Source organism: Topomyia yanbarensis, chromosome 3 (genome assembly GCF_030247195.1).
Source record: "Topomyia yanbarensis strain Yona2022 chromosome 3, ASM3024719v1, whole genome shotgun sequence".
Classification (NCBI taxonomy): domain Eukaryota; kingdom Metazoa; phylum Arthropoda; class Insecta; order Diptera; family Culicidae; genus Topomyia; species Topomyia yanbarensis.
In genome coordinates, this window is record NC_080672.1 from 309,465,695 (window position 1) to 309,488,233 (window position 22,539).

The 22,539-nt window shown below is 42.6% G+C and overlaps 1 protein-coding gene across 2 annotated transcripts in view; it reads right to left on the bottom strand.

The window, feature by feature from the left end:
• LOC131692350 (protein still life, isoform SIF type 1) overlaps positions 1 to 22,539 on the bottom strand; it is a 432,447-nt gene that overhangs the window by 22,401 nt on the left and 387,507 nt on the right. The window contains exons 14-29 of one of the 2 annotated variants that reach the window (XM_058979344.1): positions 18,874 to 19,285; positions 18,632 to 18,814; positions 18,138 to 18,566; positions 17,880 to 18,066; positions 17,705 to 17,819; positions 17,482 to 17,633; positions 16,991 to 17,295; positions 16,733 to 16,927; positions 16,565 to 16,673; positions 16,186 to 16,503; positions 15,943 to 16,100; positions 15,688 to 15,875; positions 6,895 to 7,066; positions 6,612 to 6,798; positions 6,401 to 6,551; positions 6,237 to 6,340 (exon numbers count right to left, since the gene is read on the bottom strand). In XM_058979344.1, coding sequence (XP_058835327.1) covers positions 6,237 to 6,340; positions 6,401 to 6,551; positions 6,612 to 6,798; positions 6,895 to 7,066; positions 15,688 to 15,875; positions 15,943 to 16,100; positions 16,186 to 16,503; positions 16,565 to 16,673; positions 16,733 to 16,927; positions 16,991 to 17,295; positions 17,482 to 17,633; positions 17,705 to 17,819; positions 17,880 to 18,066; positions 18,138 to 18,566; positions 18,632 to 18,814; positions 18,874 to 19,285 — 3,365 coding nt within the window. Of the gene's footprint in view, positions 1 to 6,236; positions 6,341 to 6,400; positions 6,552 to 6,611; positions 6,799 to 6,894; positions 7,067 to 15,687; positions 15,876 to 15,942; positions 16,101 to 16,185; positions 16,504 to 16,564; positions 16,674 to 16,732; positions 16,928 to 16,990; positions 17,314 to 17,481; positions 17,634 to 17,704; positions 17,820 to 17,879; positions 18,067 to 18,137; positions 18,567 to 18,631; positions 18,815 to 18,873; positions 19,286 to 22,539 lie in introns of both variants that reach the window. The other variant, XM_058979345.1, reaches the window with a different exon arrangement.

The window sequence follows — 22,539 nt, forward strand, 5'->3', positions numbered from 1 at the left end:
ACACCCAGATGCTGATGATGCCTCATTGTCTCATCCGGGATGATGAGAATTACGTCAAGGTGGACAGCTTTCAAAGTTTACCAATAAATACATGATTTGGCAAGCGATTTTCTCATGGTGCGCCGTTCGTGACTACCGGGACTGTAAACGGGGAAGTCTACCTCAAGGAGTGTCTACTAGGGCATTGCAAAAAGTACTTATTTTCGAAATCTCAAAATTATTATGACAAAGCTCAAAGTAAACTCGGATGCCAATTTTCACAACATTTTGCAATTTTGGACCCCCGTCCATTTCGCTTGAAGTTTTTGACATGAATAGCTTAAAATGTCAATAGGTTATCTAACAAAAACATGAATAACTCATACCCCATTAGCTTTAGCTATACACTTTATTAATCAAAATTACTCCCCTGTATTCGTCTCAACTATTTGAAATGTTTTCTATGCTTTCAAAATTTTATAGATACCCAGTTTTCAAGAAGAACCAATAAAGAACACCAACAATTACACTTGCTACTAAGTTTTAATGGCTTTGACGCTCTTATAGTCCAAAATTTGTGCAAACTAACTCACCAAACTTCTCCATTTGTATCTCCAGAAAAATAAAAAACGAAGAAAAACTGAAACAGTTCAGGGGCACTTCAACAGGCATGAATGTGAAATTTTACCCAAATTCGGCCCATTTAAAAAACATCAAAATTCACCACCAGTAGGGTATTAGTAAATTCACTCCGAAGTAGAAGGTGATCCTAATACTCTAACCACTAACTCCTCAACCATAAAACCAGATGTCGGATCAGAATTAAATTCTATAGCAACCTATGTCACTCATTTGAGAAAATTGGGTCGATCATCTCCGAGTAAGTAATGAAGCTTTGCTGCTTTTAGATGACACGCTGATTCCGTTTTGTATGGGTATTTCATTCGTGATTGCATTCTTCAACCCGTAACTCCAGAATCGGAAGTCGAAATTAAATGAAATTCAGTAGCAGCCTTAGAGACCAAGTTTTAGAAAATCGGTTCGGCTATCCCCGATTAATCGATGTGTATGTGTTGGTCACGTACATGCACACACATACGCACAAACACATACATTTGACGAACTCAACGAACCGAGTCGAATGGTATAAGAGACTCAGCCATCCGGGTCTCGATAAAGAAGTCGATTTTCATAGTGATTGCATAGTCTTTCTATAGGAGAAAGAAAAAACCATTGGCGACCTTGAAACGTAATTGATTACATTGATGCTGAAACTGCTACCGATGAATACTTTTCATCAATGTATTGGTCCGATTTTAATTTGTTTATTATTTAGTAAATATACTGCTAGATAGAAAATAAAAATAGAACTTCAAAATCTATTTAGTAGCTACTTTGCAATTTATTCCCCCGAACCAGCTTAATTTCGGGCCAAGGGAGTAGAGAACCCCCTAAAGATCTCTCGCTATTGGAGCGAATAGACAAATACCACGATTTGTTATTCATCGTAAGAAGTCATCATTGTTTAGTAATTGAGCTTACGGAGAGCGTAATTTGAAGTATTCAATCCTAACGCATCGTGCAACTGTTAGTTTCTGGTTGAACCTGCTGATAATTTAGTTTCTCCACCGCGGATTTCTTGGATTATAGTTTTTATTATGTTTTGATTATTGAATGTTTGATTAACGAACATACAAAATTGAGCTGATTTTCGCGTCCATTTTCTCTCTACCAAATAGAGTAAACGTTCCTCTCTGAGCAGTCCTAAAATCGTCCATCATGGGTTCCATATTGGACGCCTGTTGAATTATTTTTTGAACCCATGAACACTAGACTGGTTCAATTTTTGACTTTTAGCTCCACCAGGCTCTATTGATTCCTTTTATGGCCCTTAGTAATTGTGCAAATTTTGGTACCGATCGGTTGTGTCTACGGACCCTCCAAAAATTTCAAAGTTTATATGGAAATTAGCATGGAAAATCGGTTAAAATTGAAAATAAATTCTTAAAAAATCACCTCATCAATTAATTCATGAGAACACTATATATTTCTAAAGGTATTCTTCTACTGAACACTTTCGTGGACCATTTTTAGTTTGTGAAAATTCGCTGAGAAAAGTTATTAACTAAAGAAGCAGCATGACTTCAAAACAAGTGGATTTTATTATTAATCATAGCAACCCTGTTCGAATAGCTGCATCTGTCATACGGGAGCGGTTAGTGGTAAGCCTAGTTTACACTTGTATAACGATGGAGCTATTCAAACAGGGTTGCTATGATAAATAATAATGTTGTAAAAACTTAAAATGTTCCACGAAAGTGTTCAGTAGAAGAATACCTTTAGAAATATATAGTGTTCTCATGAATTGATTGATGAGGTGATTTTTTAAGAATTTATTTTCAATTTTAACCGATTTTCCATGCTAATTTCCGTATAAACTTTGAAATTTTTGGAGGGTCCGTAGACACATCCGATCAGTACCAAAATTTGCACCATTACTAAGGGCCATAAAAGGAATCAATAGAGCCTGGTGGAGCTAAAAGTCAAAAATTGAACCAGTCTAATGAACACTCTTGTTGGCTACTATTGAAATGAATGTTTTTGGGTGCGTTTCTGTATGGTATTGGCTACAAATTTATTAGAAAATATATAGATTGGTACTGATTTTCTCAACCAAAAATTACACTGGTGATTCTTGGAGAGACGAAGAGAGTACTTCTTCCGCTTGCCCCTTTTCAACCGGAAAGTGCTCTAATGGTAAACTGTTTGTAGGTAATGGTTTCGTGATTAATGGATTTGGTAGATTTACCGGAAGTCTAAGATTTATTGTTTATTGAAGTAATTCAATCACTGTTTGAACCACTAGCGTTGATGAATAAAATAAGTATTTGGTCTTTAGTGGCTTCCTTAAGGACGTATGCCTTAAGTAAATTCTAGTAAAATTGAACAAAGAGAGAATACAACCCTAGTCGCTAACGTTTCAATATAACATGCTTCATCAAAATTCTTTCGGAAAATCGAAACAATTGGCATCGACCCATTGTCGATTCACAAAAGCAGGAACTACTAACCCAGTCCAGTGATGTTTTTCTTGTCATACAAATATTTCTCGTTGCATGAAGAATACTACATCAGTTTAATTTTCATAAAAACAGGTCATCAAGACTGTAATTCAACCAAACAGTGTTCCTAATTTGCTAGTCTATTTGTGAAATTGGGAAATTACAGTAATTGCAATTCAAATACTTCCCATTGAGCAAAGAAGCCAAAACTTTTCAAAACTATGATTAAAATGGAACATGAAAATTAAATTTAAATTATTAGGTGATTTAAGTAATCCGGAGATATACGGGCATTTTGCTCCCGCAATCATGCAATACTAATGGATTAGAGACCAATATTTGTTAAAAATCCAAGAGTTTGGGAGTCCAAAATGATATTATTCACAAAACTTAAACACAGGAGCTTCAAAAAACAATAATTATGATTGTGATACCATCCAGATATAAAGGACTTCAAAAAATTTCAATTTCTGGGATTATTTACGGATCTAAAATCTTAAATCACACGAGGAATTTGGAAATCCTGGAATCGATAAATTCAGCATCCCATTCCCTTCATGTTTAAAAATTCAGTAGACTAGCTCAACTGTACTGACTGCTACTCTATCGTGGCCCGTGGTTTGCGGATACGGAAATCAGCTCAAAGCTGCATAATGGAGATGCAATTACTCCGGTTGAATTTAGACTACAGAACGAACCGCCTGTCCAGTATATCTTCGGTATTGTTTTTTGATTAAGCTTACTTTTGATTTTGCTGCTACGAAGCCTGCTATTTTCATCAGTGTTTGGCTGTTTGGTTTTGATTTATTTTTACATGGTCTATTTATTTTTGATTATTATCTTTGTTTAACCACCTATTACTGTACTGGTTTGGTATGTGTAGAATTGTTAAACATCTTCCTGCTATGACATCTATCGATTGTTTTTAAAACTGGTTAGTCTGTATGGGTTGTTAGCTATCAGTATTTTGGAATTGGTTATCCGATACTCTCCTCAACGCCGACGGGGATGGAAATAGATTTAATTTTGGGAAAACAAAATAGCTTTGCACAACTGAATCAATGTCAGGGAAGAGGTTCTATCAACCGACGACGTGTGCGGAGAGTTCACACCTGAATATTGCTTCTCATATAAACTCATAAACGGTTGGAAATGGAATGACACTGAAAGGATTGATCCTAACCTAGACATGAATTTCATCGTTATCGAATGAGCTTTGCTTGTCGAAGCTGGCCTGGTGATATAGCTTGGCACGGTTGGACGATTTCTTCCGCGCACGACTTTGCCGTGCGCGGGCTTTTTGTTATGGAGGCTGCATGTCTTGCATGATACACTCCATACAAGAAGCATAGACCGGTTGGTGTTGTGCCGACACTGGTAGGGGTTGGGCCTTTCGATGGTGAAGATGCTGTTGGTCGTGTTCTATTCGAGCATAGTGAAGATTTGGGTTTTGACTATGATCTAGGAAGGTGGAACTGTCGACCGATCGTGATGACGTCAAGCGATACATTCGCTGAGGGGAAGAGCTGCGACTATAGCTTTTGGGGGTGGGTACTGGACCTCGCGGGTACTGTCTTTCTGGGGAGGGGATTCGACTATAGAATCGCGGAGGAGAGCCTCCTCCTCGGCTTTGTCTTGGAGGGGAGTAACCTCTACTGCTGCGATATTGAGGAGACAAACCCCGGGCGTAGCGTTGAGGGGAAAGATCTCTGCTGTAGATTTCCTGAGGAGAAAGACCTCGCGCGTAGTACCTCTGGGGAGATTGGGCTCTGTAATACCCACGTTGGGGCGATGGTCCACGGCTGTAATTTCGCTGCGGTGAAGAGCTACGGCTGTAGTTCCTTTGCGGGGAAGCTCCCCGACTATAGTTGAGGCGCTGTGGTGATGCACCTCGACTATAGTTACGTTGGGGAGAAGGTCCACGGCTGAAGGAACTTTGAGGAGAAATCCCTTTGAATGAGGTTTGCGGAGAAACAGATAAGCCACGGGTTAGCGAAGCTTGAGGGGATAGTCCACGTGCGTAGTATCGATTTGGAGAAGGGTCGCGACTGTACAGGTTTGCTGGCGAACTGCTGCGGCTGATTGATTTACTGCGTTCGGAGGAAAGACTGTACCGCTTTTTACTCTCTATGGAAGACGTTTCGAAGCTGGTATTGGGTGAATATCCACACACGTCGTAACCTTCAGCTGTCCTCTTACGTTCTGTACTGCCAACCGAGGCACTACGCTTGGCCCGTCGATGCTTTTCTTCTTTTATATTTTGATAAATATGAGGATAATCTTTTTCAACTCCAAGATACTCGCTAGATAAGGATAAAAAGCAACGATTGGATGCTTGATACTGTTCGTAATCTGAGGATAGGTTCGGATCGGTTTTGGATGCATTACTATCGGAGCTTTCGGATGGTTTACCGACACTAGGACTAGTGGGACGTTTCAGAATTCCGCTGACTATACCTCCGTTCGCGATGGCTTTCTTCTTTAGGATACTTTCACCTGCCTTTTTGTTCGGATTCGGACTAGAGGAGCGTCTAGCCCGATCTGGGCTCTTCTCAATTCTAACGTTACGTTCGATGTCTATACTATTTCTTGGTGATTTGATTTTGATTATTTTGATTGGGCTTTTTTCGCGTTCAACCGATTTACCACGTTTAGGAGATTTAGCTTTTTCAATGTTAGGAGTGGTTGTAGTCTCCGGCGAGGAGTTTGCCGAAGACGTGCTTAAAGTATTGCGAGGATCAATAACTCCAGGATCCGGTCTAGGAGAAGAACCAGTCCGTGGAGGAGGTGGTGAAGGTAATTCCTCCGGAGTAGACTGTTTGGAATCTTCTCCGGGGGAGTCACTGCCGTTTCTAATTTCTTCAGCGTGTTCAACAGATACGGATGAGCTAGAACCATTGGACTGTGATTGTGAGTAGATGGTAGTAACTGTGTGCTGTGCGGCGAGGGTCGAGTTTGTCGTAGTCGTTGTCGATGTCGAAGTCGTTGTCTGATGTTTGCCCTGTTCGCTTTCGAGGTGCTTCTCCCTTAGATCTTCCATGTACTGTACTATATCGGTCTCGATAAGGCTGTCTAAGTTTAGATTTTTCAAGTGCTTATCCATCGCGCTATCGGTGTCGGTCTGTTTCGGCTCGTCGGCTTTCGTCTCGAATATTTCTATGACGTTTTTATCGCTACTAGGAGAAATTCGCTTACCTAGATCCTTCATCAGCACCGGATGGTACGTGGCTGGCGGATGTGACGACTGAATCAGGCGGGCCTGGCTACCATTACTACCAACGGACAGCGTTGACGTGGTGCTGTGAAGTAGGAAAATGTCAGATCACAAGAACTTTAATTTAACCTATACGGAAAGTCACCTCAAGGTTAGATGGTTGGGTGTTTTTCCCAGAGAGGATTTAGGTTTCACTGAGCAATGTTGAGAGTCATCTTCACCTTCGGATTTTGTTCCAGGGTCAGCCTTTTCCGGTTCGCGTTCACTGAGATTTCTCCGGCAAGCTGCTACTTGTTCTGTTAAAATTGGCGATTAGAATGATTAACAATCGTATAAAATTTATATTCACTATTTACCTCCAACATCCCCGACAGTCTTGCTGCGCATACGGAACTGCCCGCTGTACTGTGGGACGGGAGGATCATCGGCTTCCTGACTGCCGGAGGTCGTGTTATCGTAGTCAATGTTACCAGACGAGTGGCGTTGGTTCATCTTGGACTTCTTCGGCTTACCCAGTGTCTGCGAGCCTTGCATAATCTGCGGCTATCCGAAGAAGAATAGCAATAGAATAGTACAGTAAGCAAAAAGAATAGTACAGTAAGTAAAATTATGTAGGCGTCGATATTATCGGGAACTAACCTGCTGCTTGGGACGCTCTAGTGTTTGCGAATTTCCAGACGAACTACCAATACCGGTCATCGAGCTCATGCTGCCGCCCATGCTCTTCAACGATGGGATTGACATATTGCGGACGCTCTCGCGTATAATTTGTCGGATTGTTTTCAGGAATGCATTACGGAAATCGCCAGTGCTACAAGAGAATTTGGAAGCAGATTAGTTGAAAAAAATGCAAAAGATAAGCCACATTCAAATAACCAAATTTGCGACATTCGGCTTTTAAGTTTAAGTCCAATAAGAACGTACACACGGTTTAACAACTCTTGATAAGTTCCCTGTAAGACACGTGTTCTGCTTGAAGGTTCAATAGAAGTTCTACTGTACTTGATACTTTAAAGTGTCGTAGAGGTTGCAAAACGTAGCTAATTTGATGAGATTCCTCAACTAATTTGTTGAATATGTTTAAAAAGTTGCTCAACAAGTACGTGCAAAGCAAGGGCAACAAGCACGGACAGCAGTCGAAGCCGAACAGGTAGCGTTGTTGGAGATAGCTGTAACGTCGAAAAGACACTGAAGACTACGGAGGAATTGAAAATAGATGCCCGTGAGACTTTAAAGGGTGACCGATGTACTCGTTCTGTGGAAAGAGTACGGGAAACGCCAGGTGAGAAGGACTAACCGAGGAAGCCAAAGAAAGTTGGCGAAGGACAGTGGAACGGCCGAAAGATGGAACCATGACGTAGGAGAGACGCTCTAATCGTTAAAGTAAACGACCGCGCGACTTACGCTGCGGTTCTCAAAAAGCTGAGAGGTGATTCCATGCTGAAGGAGCTGAAGGAGAACGTAGTAAGATCGTGCAGATGGTGAGATCGCGTTATCCGAATACTTGTCCGAATATAGGAAACCAATGGAAGAGTTCTCTTCTTACCATACATTGCCTGTACTATTTGCTTGATTGTGATTCAATCTTCATTTGGAGAGTGCTGATTCTACTGTGACTGAAACTGAAACTATAGTCATGTCAAAAGGTTTAAAAAAAAATTTGATCGAATTTTTTTGTATACAAGAAAACGGTTCTTTTTATATTTTTCCTCTGTATTCCCGGGATCTCGGGAATTCAATAATTTATTTCCCGAATTCTGGGTCAGGATGATGGACCCATCGTCCCAATTTGTGCACGTACAGAACGCACGGAGGGACAGACTCTTATCTAACACAGTTCCAATCAGGTCACGACTGCTTCAGGAAGCATCTTCATCGGTTCGGTCACGCACCTCCATTCTACTGGCCAGAGTACAAAAGTGTGGAGGAAATGCCGGAGGTCGCGCTCTTTGACTGCCCCAGATTTTAGGATTTGCGAAGCAATTTACTCTAAGCGCAGAGAATGTCGTACAAGAGATGTGTAAAGAGGAAAGGACGTGAAATACCGTCAGTAAAGTAGACACTAATGGAGCTGCAGAGACAATGGAGAAGAGATCAACGAACTAGTGACCAGAGCTGACAGTTCGAATAAGTGCAGCCTACCAGTCGCCGTGGGTGGTCTAGATCCACCGGCTAGGATTATTTCGAGTAGTTCGCGTTGATGCACCGGTTGTGGGTCGTCGAGGCACCAGTATACCGGATGTTACGCTGCATCTGGAATCGCCAGACCGATCTCGACACCTTTTCGGATAGCCCGTGAGTAGGTTAGATCCAGAAATTTCGCCACCGGGGAACACTCAGTCGGCGTGAAAAATGGCTATTCGACACATAGTTTCCAGGTTGTAATGTTCTGGAACTGGACAATGTTCACAGACCTCTTTCTGGTGATTCAGAGCTGTGGGCGCTAGCACTGAATCGGTCAAGTGGAGTTAACAGCTTTGCTCCATACAAATCTCCTGCAAAAGATGGAATCTTTCCCGTATTGCTTGCAAAAGGGATTTGATATTCTTAAATATGTCTTGAAAAAGATTATGCTTACCAGGGTATATCCCGAAAGTATGGCAAAAAATAACTGTTAGATTTATTCCCGAAGGTGGACGCTGAAGTTATGAAGAAACCAAGAGTTTTAGAATTATCAGATCAGGTACGTTAGCTTAGTTGAGTATCCACTCCACAAAATGCAACAGGTATACCATTATGAGAAACCCACAATCACTCTGCTTCACGATCACGATATGTTGGTTACAACATTGAAAAGGTCTTCTTGCTCAAGTCATCTAGCTTGGGTGCATTCCTAGATATTGATGGTGCTTTTGAAACTATGTCCTTCAATCTATTCTGGTAGTGACGCGCTGTCATGAAGTATCAGCATGTATCTCGCGTTGGTTTAACGCAATGCTTAATGAGCGCATTCTTTACTGTCACTTGGACAGTAAAGACGAACTTTCGGGAAAGCATGGGGTCTCAAACCCAATATTGAATTTTTACGACATGTGTGCATCCAATAATGTCAGATGGATGCCTTGTGTGGTGGTGAAGGGAGAGGTTTGACTAGACCGTCAAGCCAAGGTCAAACTATCTGCAAAGACTGACGTTTATGGCATTGACTGGCGCATTTACGACAATTCCTACCGTGGCTCTCTAGGCGCTTCTTAATATTAAACCTTTATATATACACATTAAACAAAAAGCATTATCATGTGCATACAGACTGCAGGTTACTCATCTTTGGAATATTGAGCTTGCTGATCTTGCTATCAGTCATGCACGACTACTGACACAAATTGTCACGTAGTATGAGAAATCTTTATTCCAGGTGATATTACACTCTCGTGTAGTTTTCCTTACACGACATTCCATGTGAAGACTCTCGCTCGAGAAGAGTGGTTGTCTGGCTACATGGAGAGACAATTAAAAACGCAAGTGGCCTGTTATACTGATGGCACTCTGATGGAGGGACGTGCCGGTACTGGTGTCTACTGTCGTGAGATGAGACTGGAACAGTTTCACTTGCTAGGTAGATACTGTACTGTATTCCAAGCAGAAATATGCGGGATACATTCTGTCCCTCAACAGAGCTTATCCGGCAAAGTTATAAACTTGTGCTCCGATAGTCAGGCTGCAATTAAGGCCCTTAGCTCAGACAAATCACGGTTCAAGCTAGTGATTGCATACCGAATTCAAATAGAAGAACTTAGCATTGACAATACCATCAATCATCTTCAGGTAACCGGACATTCCGGTATTACCGGGAATGCATGGGTCGACAATTGGGCGGAGCAGATGCAGAGCATGACTTTGTTGGTCCTGAGCCTTTCAACCTGGATAAAGCAAAGATCTGGTCTTGGGTTTCAACAGATCCCGAACTGTCATCTTTTCATGATGGTATGACCAGTTTGCTTGACTGCTACAGTCTAAATCTGCTGCGCCAAACGAATAATGTGGTGAACGAGAACAACAGAATCCTTGATCTCTGTTTTTCGAACAAATCTGACTATGCGCCAAATGTTACCGCAGCACCCTTCCCCCTGGTAAAGACTGTTAGATACCACCCTCCCCTGCATATAGTGCTTGAAGCGATTCGAGTGAAGCATGACTGCAATGCTTCTGACACCGTCAGCTATAATTTTAGAAAAGCCGACTATAATAGGATTATTTACTTCCTGTCGAATATCCACTGGACTGAAATTCTCGACAATGATGATGTCAACGTTGCAGTGCAGACCTTCTCCAATGTTATGAGCTATGCTATCGATCGCTATGTACCCAAAAGAAGTGGCCTTCAATCTAAGTACCCAGCGTGGTACACTGCCGAGCTGAGACGGTTAAAAGCGACTAATAGAGCCGCTCTGAAGAAGTACTCCAAGTTTGGGGGCTACGTGCTGCGACAACACTACGAAACTTGCGAAACGTACAACATAAGTTGAAGTCCGAACCTAAAACATTCTGGAAGCATGTAAACGAGCAAAGAAAGGAATCCGGGTTGCCATCAACGATGAGCTATGGAGGACGTATGAGCTCTAGTTTACAGGAGATTTGCCAACTATTCTCTGAAAAGTTAGCGAGTGTTTTCTCCAACGAGAAACTGACACCGACCCAGGTTTCACGCGCGGCTCTTAATGTACCTCAATCATACTAGTCCTTGAACTCTATCAATATCAACAATAATATGGTACAACTGGCGATTGGCAAAATGAAGGCTTCAACTTCGGCAGGCCGAGATGGTATACCAACTATTATTCTAAAAAAATGCTCCACCGGTCTAATTGAACCTCTTTGTCATTTGTTTCAATTGTCACTAACAACCGGAGTATTTCCCGAACTCTGGAAATCCTCCTTCATGTTTCCAGTTTACAAAAAAAAGGTGATAAAAAGGTAGTTGACAACTACCGTGGTATTACAACGCTAAGCGCAGTTCCTAAGCTGTTTGAAATGGCTGTGTTGGAACCCATCTCCAGCCACTGCAAACAGTATATCTCCGAGACTCAGCATGGATTTATGCCGAAACGTTCAACATCTACGAATCTTCTGTCGTTCACAACATATGTTACAGATGCCATGTCGGACGGCCTTCAAGCTGACGTTATCTACACGAACCTTTCGACTGCTTTTGACAAGATTAATCACGCTATTGCAGTGGCAAAGTTGGATAGACTTGGCTTTGGTACTAATATTCTCCGTTGGATGCAATCGTATCTCAGTGATCGTCGTCTAGCAGTCAAGATAGGTGATTGTGTATCCGAAGAGTTCTTTGCTTCATCTGGTATTCCACAAGGCAGCCATCTCGGTCCATTGATTTTTCTTCTGTATTTCAACGACGTCAACTTTTGTTTAGAAGGACCACGGTTGTCTTGCGCTGACGACCTCAAGTTATACCATAGAATCCGGAATACTGATGATGCAGCTTTCCTTGAACGCCAACTGGTAACCTTTGCGGAATGGTGCGAGTTCAACCGAATGACCCTAAACCCCAAGAAATGTACGGTCATTACGTTCTCGAGGAAAAAAACGCCAATTCGATTCGATTACTGTCTAGCTGAATCCACGATTGACAGAGCGAATTGTGTCAAAGATCTCGGAGTTTTTCATGATGAGAATATCTAAGCACTTTTCAGATATTTACTGCTTGAAATCTCTCTACTGCTCACTCGTTCGATCAACTCTGGAATATTGTTCAGTTGTGTGGAACCCTCATTATCTTAACGGTGTCCATCGAATTGAGACAGTACAGCGCAGATTTGTTCGGTTTGCCCTTCGTCGATTGCCTTGAAGCAACCCTCACCAGCGGCCAAGTTACGAAAGCCGGGGTTTGCTTATTGGACTCGAAACATTGCAAGTGCGGCGGGATCTATTCCGTGCTATGACGATTTCGGATATTTTGCTAGATCGAATTGACTGCCCCGAACTTCTCAGTGCGATAAATATGAACGTTCGCCCTCGCGCCCTTCGCAATAATTTATTCCTCAGATTACCTCTTCGCCGGACTAACTATGGAGTAAACGGTGCCATCATTGGTTTGCAGCGGATCATCAACAGAGTGTCATCCGAGTTCGATCTTCACATTCCACGTAGCAGATTACAATTTGAATTTTTAAATAGATTAAGAAATTATCATTAGGACCACACTGTGTCTGTTGATATCAATTATAAATTATAAATAAATAAACAGAGTACTGCAACTATCGGCGCAATCTGCGAACTTGTCGTGAAACGAAAACTTTTTTGGAAAAATCGTGCCCAGTGATTTCGAAAAACCTCTTACACTTTTGGAAAAAAGCACTGGAGCATGCTGATCAGGGCATTAACTGGACACTAAAAACTCACTTATGACATGGCTACTAGTCAGCGCGTTGAGTCATTTTCATGTGAACTTTATGAATCCGACTACGAAACCTCATATTATCTGATATGCAACTAGCCAGAAACAACGCAATTGCGATTTGGAGTTTTCAACTGTCTTTATGCGAAACTGTGTTTGGGCGACTGAAACTAACATACTAAAGTTTTTAATCCAGTGCGGTAAAGAGCTTTCGGCTTTCTCGCAGGTGATTTACTTGTGAGTTTAGCTTACCTACTGTTTGTTCTCGTGCTATCATTTTTCCCACCCTTCTAGTTCTACTCCTTCTCTTCGTACATATCTGGGAAATTATGAGAAGACACGCACAAATCCCCGACTACATACGAGGAACGTTCCATTTGAGCCAATATATTCTGATTCCTGATAGGTTGGCGATTTGCGAAGTTATTGCATAACATCTCAAAATCAGCAATGCAGAACAGATTGACTTTAGGATTGGCTGCATATCTTTAACGTCAGCTGCATCTTTGAATTTTAAATGTTTGCCCAACCCTTACGCTTCGTTAGTATAGGGCAATCAGACTTTTTGTACTTGTATATAACTTTGGCAATAGAATTCTTATGAAATAGTAGTATCTCGGTAGTTTCGAAGACGGTGCTCTATCGAATACTCAAAAAATATTGAACATTAAAATTTTGTGAGGAAATAAAAGTAGATTTCTGTACCTATATAATTCCAACGATGACACAACTGTTTTGTACAATATTTACATTGAATAAAATGTATTATGTTCGCTAAAACTTAACTAGGAACGTTATATTTTTGATGCCGTTTTATCATCTACTACTATTTCCAATATTACAGAATCTCACAAATAATAAAATACAAGTATTTATGTAGTGACTTTGATAAACTAGTGTATAAACAATAAAACGCACATTTGAACGATTGTATCAAAAAATATTGAACAAATACGGGTGGATACACTTTTATTGAATTGGTACTGTAACGTCAGCTACATCGGAAAAGATCAAAAACAGCAGATGACCCAATGACCCAATTCAGAAAACTTGGCGACCCTCTAGTTCCCATCACCGCCTCTGGGCGGTCCTTATAAAAATCTAAATAAAACTACTAAAACATGATTGTATGTTGTCATACACACGCATTGTTCAAATATTCGTAGCTTTCTGTGAAAGGCAATTGAAGCTCAAACACAGACTAACAGACATAACACTATGAGGAAATTCCCTCAAAAAACATCGATCCGACAATTTTCCCAGAACACTAGCTCCACCTTTTATTCACGGTCCCAAACACTCATTTACTGGTGGCTTACCCCTCAGGTTTGGGAGCAATTTTTCACTAGTGGTCTATCCCCGTATGCTTGTTCATATGACAGTGGCGCCATAATTTCAAATGTGGCCACAGTCCCAACTGCAAATATATTTAAAATGACTGTTAAAGCGGGCGAAGCTTTGCTTTTAAGTGTTATGTCTGTTAGTCTGTGGCTCAAAGTTGAAAATTCGAGGAAAACGAGAAAAAAAACTATTTTGCGTTTAGTGGTAATCTTCATTAAACAAATTTTAACTATTTTTAGAAATTTCAATAACTAAAAAGAAATTGAAAGAAGTTTTGAGAAGCCTATTACTAGCATTTCACTGTCTATGTGAATTGGTTTAGTGGAATAATTCGGAAGCTTAGCTTTTTTGGTAAAGTACCAACCAATGCGTTGAACAAAGATGGCTAATGAACCTAGTTAGGGCGAAAATAGGCTTTTGACTATAGGTGAAGTTTTTAAATTTCAGCATTTTTGTTGTTTAGGGCGAGTTCAAAGCTATTCCACGAATGACTAGATTTTTCGATAGCGCACAAAAAGAACTTTTCGTGGCCGTATATGTAATATATGTAACCACAAACAAAATTTGTTTTTTTGTTTGTTTACTTTGGAATTTCACCTGAAGAGTTTCGAAAATTCGCTTTTGAATACGAAGTGTGCGCCGAATTTAAAATGCCGGTGCATTGAGGCTGAAAAATGATAACGAGTATCGATTGATTTGCAGTTTTATTGCAAAGACATCTCACGCGATCCGTACTTTATCATCAAAAGTGACCATGTGACATCATTGTTCGTATAGTCGTAAGTTGGCGAGATTTCCGCGTCACATATTTAAAATTCTGTGATGTAGCCAACAGTCTGCTCTTTTATTCAACGCATTCTCTTTTATACGATCTTCTTAAATTAAAAAGATAAAACATGATAAGTGAAACCATTGCCAGCAGACCCTGGACTCTCCTACTATAAATTGGAAGTCAATAATTAAACAACTAAAGCACTAGAGTTTACAGTTTAGGTAATTTGCGTTCTGATGGAGTCCAAAATATAAGCAACCATCTGTATTCGTTTATGTTGAAGTAACTAGAAGAAAAAAAGTTTTTTGATTTTCTTCGCCCAGGTGCCCAACACCGGCTCTAGGCGGCCTACTTATTTTAAGGCTTTATTGAAAATCCATTAATTAAAAGAATTATCAACATTATTTTCGTTTTTCTCATCACGAAGCCCACCTACGAAAGTGCTTTCAAACCAAAAAAATTGGGCACTAGAGCTTTAAATTAACAGAAATCAGTTTCACGCAACCTACAAGCGAATATGGCACAGTTGTCGGCTGCCAGGAAAACGATGGCAGATTTGCCGGAAAAAATAATGCTAACTAGTTTTCCTAAAAACAAATGATAGCCTTACAACACAGTGGCTGTGCAGTGCGTGAGTGGAACAGCGAGAAAAAAAATCCGTCGCCGGTGATGTACGACACAACGAAAACTCTTTCCGAATTGGAAAGTTCGATCGTCCGATAACGATTTTCCTCCATTCACTATCTATTCATAGCTTCTATCGGTATCGTCCGCGTTGCTGCTATAATCGCTCTCAATAATCCGGTTTAAATTAATAGATTTTTTTTGAAGCCGTTTTTCCCCGAAGAGTAGAGAAAAACCAAGCTATAATCCATCAGTAAACTCATAGACGGATGAAGGGGATAGATGAATTTCTCTATTTATGACGCGAATCGGAACAATGATGAAGTAAACAACTTACCTATTCGATAACACGTAAACTTTTTCCGATCTTCGTTGTAATTGCGATCTAAGATGAATCAGTTCCCAGAGGAAGTGCGAGTCCATGTCTTTGGCGGAGGAAGCGCGTACTTGTACCTCGGTAACCGGAATCAGAACTTGGTAGCGGATTATTTCCACCTCGTTGGTGGCATTTTTACTGGATACACCCTGTGAAGTAGAAAGCAATTCCGAGTTATTACGCCATTCAGCGAGCTGCACGTGATCCGCTGTCTACCATGAGCTTCTTCTTTTGGCGCAGTCGTTCCTTGCACAGAAACACAACAGCTGATTTGAACACGAAGCACATAGCATGCAGCTCGAGGCCTTTCTTAATCTTGCCCAGAAAGTCGGAGATGTTCAACCATTCGACACCACCGTAGTAAAGCAAATCACCTACATCGTTTGAGCGGGAAAAGAATTCAGGAAACGAGTTATAGCACCAGTGCACCCACCGACTCAATTTGGAAATAAAACCTACCAGGGCTAAGATCGATCGGTTGCTTACAGGCCTTCTGATGCTGACGGAACAGATGGTCGAAGATGGCACCGTACTCTTCGTGGATTCGTTGCATTTCGTTGATGTGTTCAGCCACCTTTTCCATCCCCTTCAGAGCCTCGACTAGATGCAGGTGTTCGGCCGCATTTGGATCGGTCAAATTACGCAGCTGCTGGAGTAACAGTGGATACTTGAGGATGCGTTGGATCGGTTTGATGAGGAATGACTCCAAGGTACTGCTGTGCTGTTGCTTCGGATTACGAGCGACTAGGAATTCCTGGAGTGCCTGATTGCCTTCGTCTGTGGATAATACAAGGTTTTATATTTCTGAACTGACGTGGACTTTAACATGGAATCTTACTTGGATGTAGCACCTTTTGTGCTTTGCTGTGACTGGCGCAGAAGGAAGAATACAGCTTGAAGTGGTTTACATAGTACAGGAAGGCTGACCCGATTGCGAATAGTACGTTCTGGAGGTGGTGAACACTGTAGTCGGGAATTGGAAATTATAATCAATTGAAGATCTTACCTTAAATTGACTAGGATGCTCCAGTTGGTGGAAGTCCGGTTCGAGATCAAGGGCTTCCTCCAAATTGTTCAGGAACTGCCGTTGGAATGTGACAATCTCCTGGATGTTGCCAAACAGAGCCGTTATCTCTGCATTCGATAGGAATGTTTCACGCTTCAGTGGTTCCAAGTAGTATTCCAGCAAATTATTCAAGTGCTATTGTAGAAACAAGAACGAAACCATTGTTGCAAATTTAACCTAAATCATTTTAATACCCACCTTAACGTAGGTCTTCTCCGTATCAACTAGCTCGAGAATGACTTTCCGGAGCTTTTCTGCATCCGTCAGCTGTCGCGAGGGTGTTAGCATGGCATTTGATACTGATGAGGCTACCGATCCCGTGGGGCTCGACTTGCGCGTTTCCTGTGGCGAGCGACAGAATCCGGTGACCTGTTCGGCTGATTTGAGAAGATTTTCAATCTCGAAGCTGCTGGTGCGCGATGACTGTTTCGAGCGGTCCATGTGCGGGTCGTTGGCCGACGGGGCTGGCGAACTTTCGATCTCCGGTGAGTAAACCTCCTTACCTGAAATACACGAACGTCCTTCATTTGCAGAAGAACAACAACGATGAGGGGGTGATAAATGTGTGAGGCCTTTCAAATTTGCGAACATCCAGAAATTAAATACTAAGCAGATATAATGACTGTATATTTTGATCAGTGAGATGAAAGAGAGAGAACCGACTGATAGCTAAAAACGGATGAACTTACGCCAGCCGGGTGCAGGAACAATCAGTCCAGAAATCATTTCCTCGCTAATTACCGGTGGATCGGAAGGCGGTGGAGGACAAACCAGCGACTCAATTATGTCGTCTGTAGAGCGCAGGATTCCCACTAGATCCGGTGGTTCAGTACGTGATGATCTGTATTGGTATAAAACCAAAAAAAGAAATGCTAGAAAAACCCTTTCTTCGCGTAATAAAAACTTACGAACCTCATCATCATGCATAAGGCTTGTTCTTCCTGGAGAACACTCTCCAAGTACATCATGTCTAGGTCGGAGACGATCGCGCCGTTTATCACAATTATTTCATCGCCTTTAATAACTCCTATGGCAAATGGTACTAGTTAGCGAACAACACGAACCCGGTAACGAACCAAACACTTACCATTCTGCATAGCCAAGCTCTTGTCCTCTACGCGGCTTACATAGCAGCAGAGTTCATCTTGTCGATCCGCATTCTCGATTAGTTCGGCTTCGACCGAAAATCCCCACATCTGCTCCAGTGTCGCTCGTTGTAATTCTACTTGGTACAAAATCTTAGCGCAAACTTCAACCATTTCATGAGTGTGTAGCTGTTTACGATGAAAGGAACAAAACTCTGAAAGTACGAACAAGCAAATCCGTCGACGACATTTCAACTTACATATGTTTCGATCAGATCATTTCGATGAGGAACAAAGTAGTTGTGATCTTCCATATCGCGACGTTTTTTGACCCGCACAAAGTGCTCCATCGGGTTGAGATTCTTGCGCTGGCAGGCGCTGGCGAGGAACTCCTCCACGGACATACCGTCACGCAGGTATACCGTGCCGAAGGTGTTCTCCGGCAGAGCTACCTTGTAGGATTTCTCCGCCTCGTCACGGGTGTTCATTTGCATGGATCGTCGGCTTGAGCCACTGTTCGACCGGGACAGAATCGGTGGACGCCGTTTGGTAGCTCCACGTCCCGCTAGTAAATTGTTCAACAGTGAAGGAGACCGAGCGCAGATGAACGCGTGGAACGAAGACACCGTGAAGACGCCCAGCTTGTTCAGAGTGTTCTTCGTGGGGCGTGATACGTGCGTTAGGAGAGACTGTATGGGATTCAAAGTGGCTCGGTGTAGTTCTTGATGATGGAAACAACTGTTTCTGCACTTACCTTAGGATTTGGAAGCTCTCCGTTCTGCAGTGAGGCCATATAGCATCGCAGGCGGAACTGTTCACAATGTAGCCGCTCGAGATTCTCCTCCCACTGTAGTATCTGCTGTTGAATCTGATGCCGGGTGTCCGCATCGGTGACGACGCTTTGCTGTAGATCGGCCATGTGTTTCAGTTTGTGATCCTAGCGATGCAAATAGGTTACGAACAATGAATATAAGTATTTATGGGCCATCGACTTACCGATTCTATTGCTTTTTCTAAACGGAAAATCTCCTCTTGTAATAAGTGTAGTGTACCAGTCTTACCACGATGTCTTGCAAACGCTGCAGCACAGGCACTATGTATACTGTTGACCCAATTCTCCAGTTCTACCTGACAGGGAGCCTGAAATAGGTACGCATCGCCAAAGGCCGTGCTCAGGCAGAAGATGTAGTCCCGCTTCGGATGTTCCGGTATCGGTTGCATAATCGCACCGTCCACGATGATCAGATGCTTGGGAGCTGCCTCGACGGAGCGGCCTTCGCGCGAATCGCACGGATAGAACAACAAGGTGGTACCTTTCAGACAGACCCAGTAACCCTTCCAGCCACGCTTGCGGGCCAGCTCGATCTGATGTTTTTTGCGCAGTAACCATTTTTTGACCGAGAGGAATCTGCAAGCGAGAAATTAAAAATGTGTTAGTGATTGATTTGTTACTGAAACCGCGGTTCGCTAAATGAATATTTTCGCAGATAACTTCTTCTTTATTGGGAATTCAGTTCGTGAGAAAATCTTTTAAGAATTTGATGGATATTTTTTTCTTTTTGTTCATTTGATATAGCACGAGTTAACGAAAGTAACTGTAATTTGGTTAGGATTATAGGGTCTTAAGTTTTATATTCCACACGGAAAAAAATGTTCACAAAAATGTGAACAATCACGTTTTTACGTTACGAAAACAGGACCATGAACAAAAATCATGTGTTTTGTAATTATGTTTCATTTTCGGTCAGTAATGCCTAAATAACGCTTTTATTTGTGAATATACTTGTTTTTGTTTTATGAACTTCAGTCACGGTTTCCGCCATACTATCACTAAATCGATTTCCTGTACGCGAGCTAGTTCACAACTTCATGAACATTATTCATAAACATTCATAAAACCAAAGGTAGATTCGAGATTTTATTCATAGCTTTTGGAAAACATATTTACGTGTGAACTATTTCACGAAACCCGGAATATTATTCATGGATCCTTTCAATCATCGTGAACTAGTTCATGACTCCAAATATAAGTCACGATTTAATATCCGTGCTCGTAAAATAGTGCACAAAATCATGATCATGAATTAGTTCACAAAACCATAAAATAATTTTTATATATTCGTGAACTCGTTAATGGTTCCTAGTGTAATAGTCACGACTTGCCATTCGAGCTCGAAATCGTGTAATTCACAAAATCGAAAAATATTCATGTATACGTGAACTGATTTATGATTCCTAGCGACTGATCATTCGTGCTATTGAAATAGTTAACAAAATCATGAAATCTTATTCATAGAAACGTGAACTGATTCATGATTCCTAATATAATAGTCACGCCTGACCATGTGTAGCCGTAAACTTGTTCACAAAATCAAAAAAATATCGTTCATGTGTTTAATTTTCACGACTAACCATTCATGCTCGTGAAATAGTTCACAAAATCACAAACTATTATTCATAAATTTGTGGACTGGTTCATGACTCGTAGTACATGATTCACGATCTAGCTTGAGTGCTTATGATATTTAGAAGACATCCGCAATCATTTTTTATTTCATACCATCCTGCACATGGTCTTGAAAATTTCACGTGAACTATTTCACAAAATTTGGTCGGCAATGACTGGGCAGTGCGTAAGCCTCTTGTACCTGAAGGCATAAAATAGACCCCACTTGCGGTCCTTAGCTTCCTGCCCAGTAACTCCTAGCCCTGGCCTCCCCGTGGCGTCGACTGGGATACGAGTAACCTTAGTGAAGATCGGGTAACCAACCCCGGTGGGAACTTTGATCGTATGCTGACAGGGAAGGGGGGGTTACCCTTCTTCGGAAGGTGTAAACCTGTCCTGGTGTCCAGGTGGGACCTTAAGCAGTCCTGGCACGATAGCCCACCGGCGAGACAGGTGGTTGGCGTAGGCCCTATAAGCCGCCCCTTAAAAAACCCACATAACGAACAATACAGAAGAGAATACGACCCAGAACAATCGGCAACGACCCAAGGAAGGTGTGGAAAAGCGGGCATCGAGCGGCTACCTTCTACCAGAGCTGTGGTACAACCAACGAGCTGGGAACCGGCTTCATAGTCTTGGGCAAGATGCGCCAACGTGTGATCGGGTGGCAGCCGATCAACGCAAGGATGTGCAAGTTGAGGATCAAAGGCCGTTTCTTCAACTACAGCATCATCAACGTGCACTGCCCACACGAAGGGAGACCCGACGACGAGAAAGAAGCGTTCTACATGCAGCTGGAGCAGACATACGACGGTTGCCCTCTGCGAGACGTGAAAATTGTCATCGGCGACATGAACGCACAGGTAGGAAGGAAGGCAATGTACAGACCGGTGATCGGGCCTAACAGCTTGCATTCCGTATTAAATGACAACGGCCAACGATGTGTGAGCTTCGCAGCCTCCCGTGGAATGGTAATCCGAAGCACCTTCTTCCCTCGCAAAGATATCCACAAAGTCACCTGGAGATCACCAGACCAAGTAACAAAAAATCAAATCGACCACGTTCTAATCGACGGTAGATTCATCTCGAACATCACAAACGTCCGCACTTATCGCAGTGCGAATATAGATTCGGACCACCACCTGGTTGCAGTATGCTTGCGCTCAAAACTTTCGACAGTGCATAGCTCTCGTCGAAGCCGAACGCCGCGGCTAAACATCGAGCGGCTACAAGATGGCAGAGTGGCTCAAGAATACGCGCAGCAGTTGAAAGTGGCACTACCAACGGAAGAGCAGCTAGGCGCAGTTGCCCTCGAAGATGGCTGGAGAGATATCCGATCCGCCATAGGTAGCACCGCAGACACAGCACTAGGTACGGTGGGCCCGGACCGAAGAAGCGACTGGTACGACGGCGAATGCGAGCAGTTAGTCGAAGAGAAGAATGCAGCGTGGGCGAGAATGCTGCAACACCGCACGAGGGCGAACGAGGCGCGATATAAACAGGCACGGAACAGGCAGAACTCGGTTTTCCGGACCAAAAAGCGCCAGCAGGAAGATCGAGATCGCGAAGCGATGGAGCAGCTGTAGCGCGCTAAAGACACACGGAAATTCTACGAGAAGTTGAACCGCTCGCGCAGGGGCCACGTACCACAGGCCGACATGTGCAGAGATACAAACGGGAATCTTCTCACGGACCAGTGTGAGGTGATCCAGAGGTGGCGGCAGCACTACGAAGAACACCTGAACGGCGATGCAGCAGACGACGAGGATGGCACGGTAACGCACCTGGGAGCACGCGCGGAAGACATTACACTACCGGCTCCGGATCTCCAAGAAATCCAGGAGGAGATTAGCCGGCTCAAAAATAATAAAGCCGCTGGGGTTGACCAAATACCAAGCGAGCTACTAAAACACGGTGGCGAGCCACTAGCTAAAGCGCTGCACTGGGTGATTACCAAGATTATGAGGAGGAGATTTTACCGGAGGAATGGATGGAAAGTGTCGTGTGTCCTATCTACAAAAAGAGCGATAAGCTGGATTGCTGTAATTACCGAGCAATCACCCTGCTGAACGCCGCCTACAAGGTACTCTCCCAAATACTATGCCATCGACTATCACCAATTGCAAGAGAGTTCGTGGGGCAGTACCAGGCGGGTTTCATGAGCGAACGATCTACCACGGACCAGGTGTTCGCTCTTCGTCAAGTACTACAGAAAT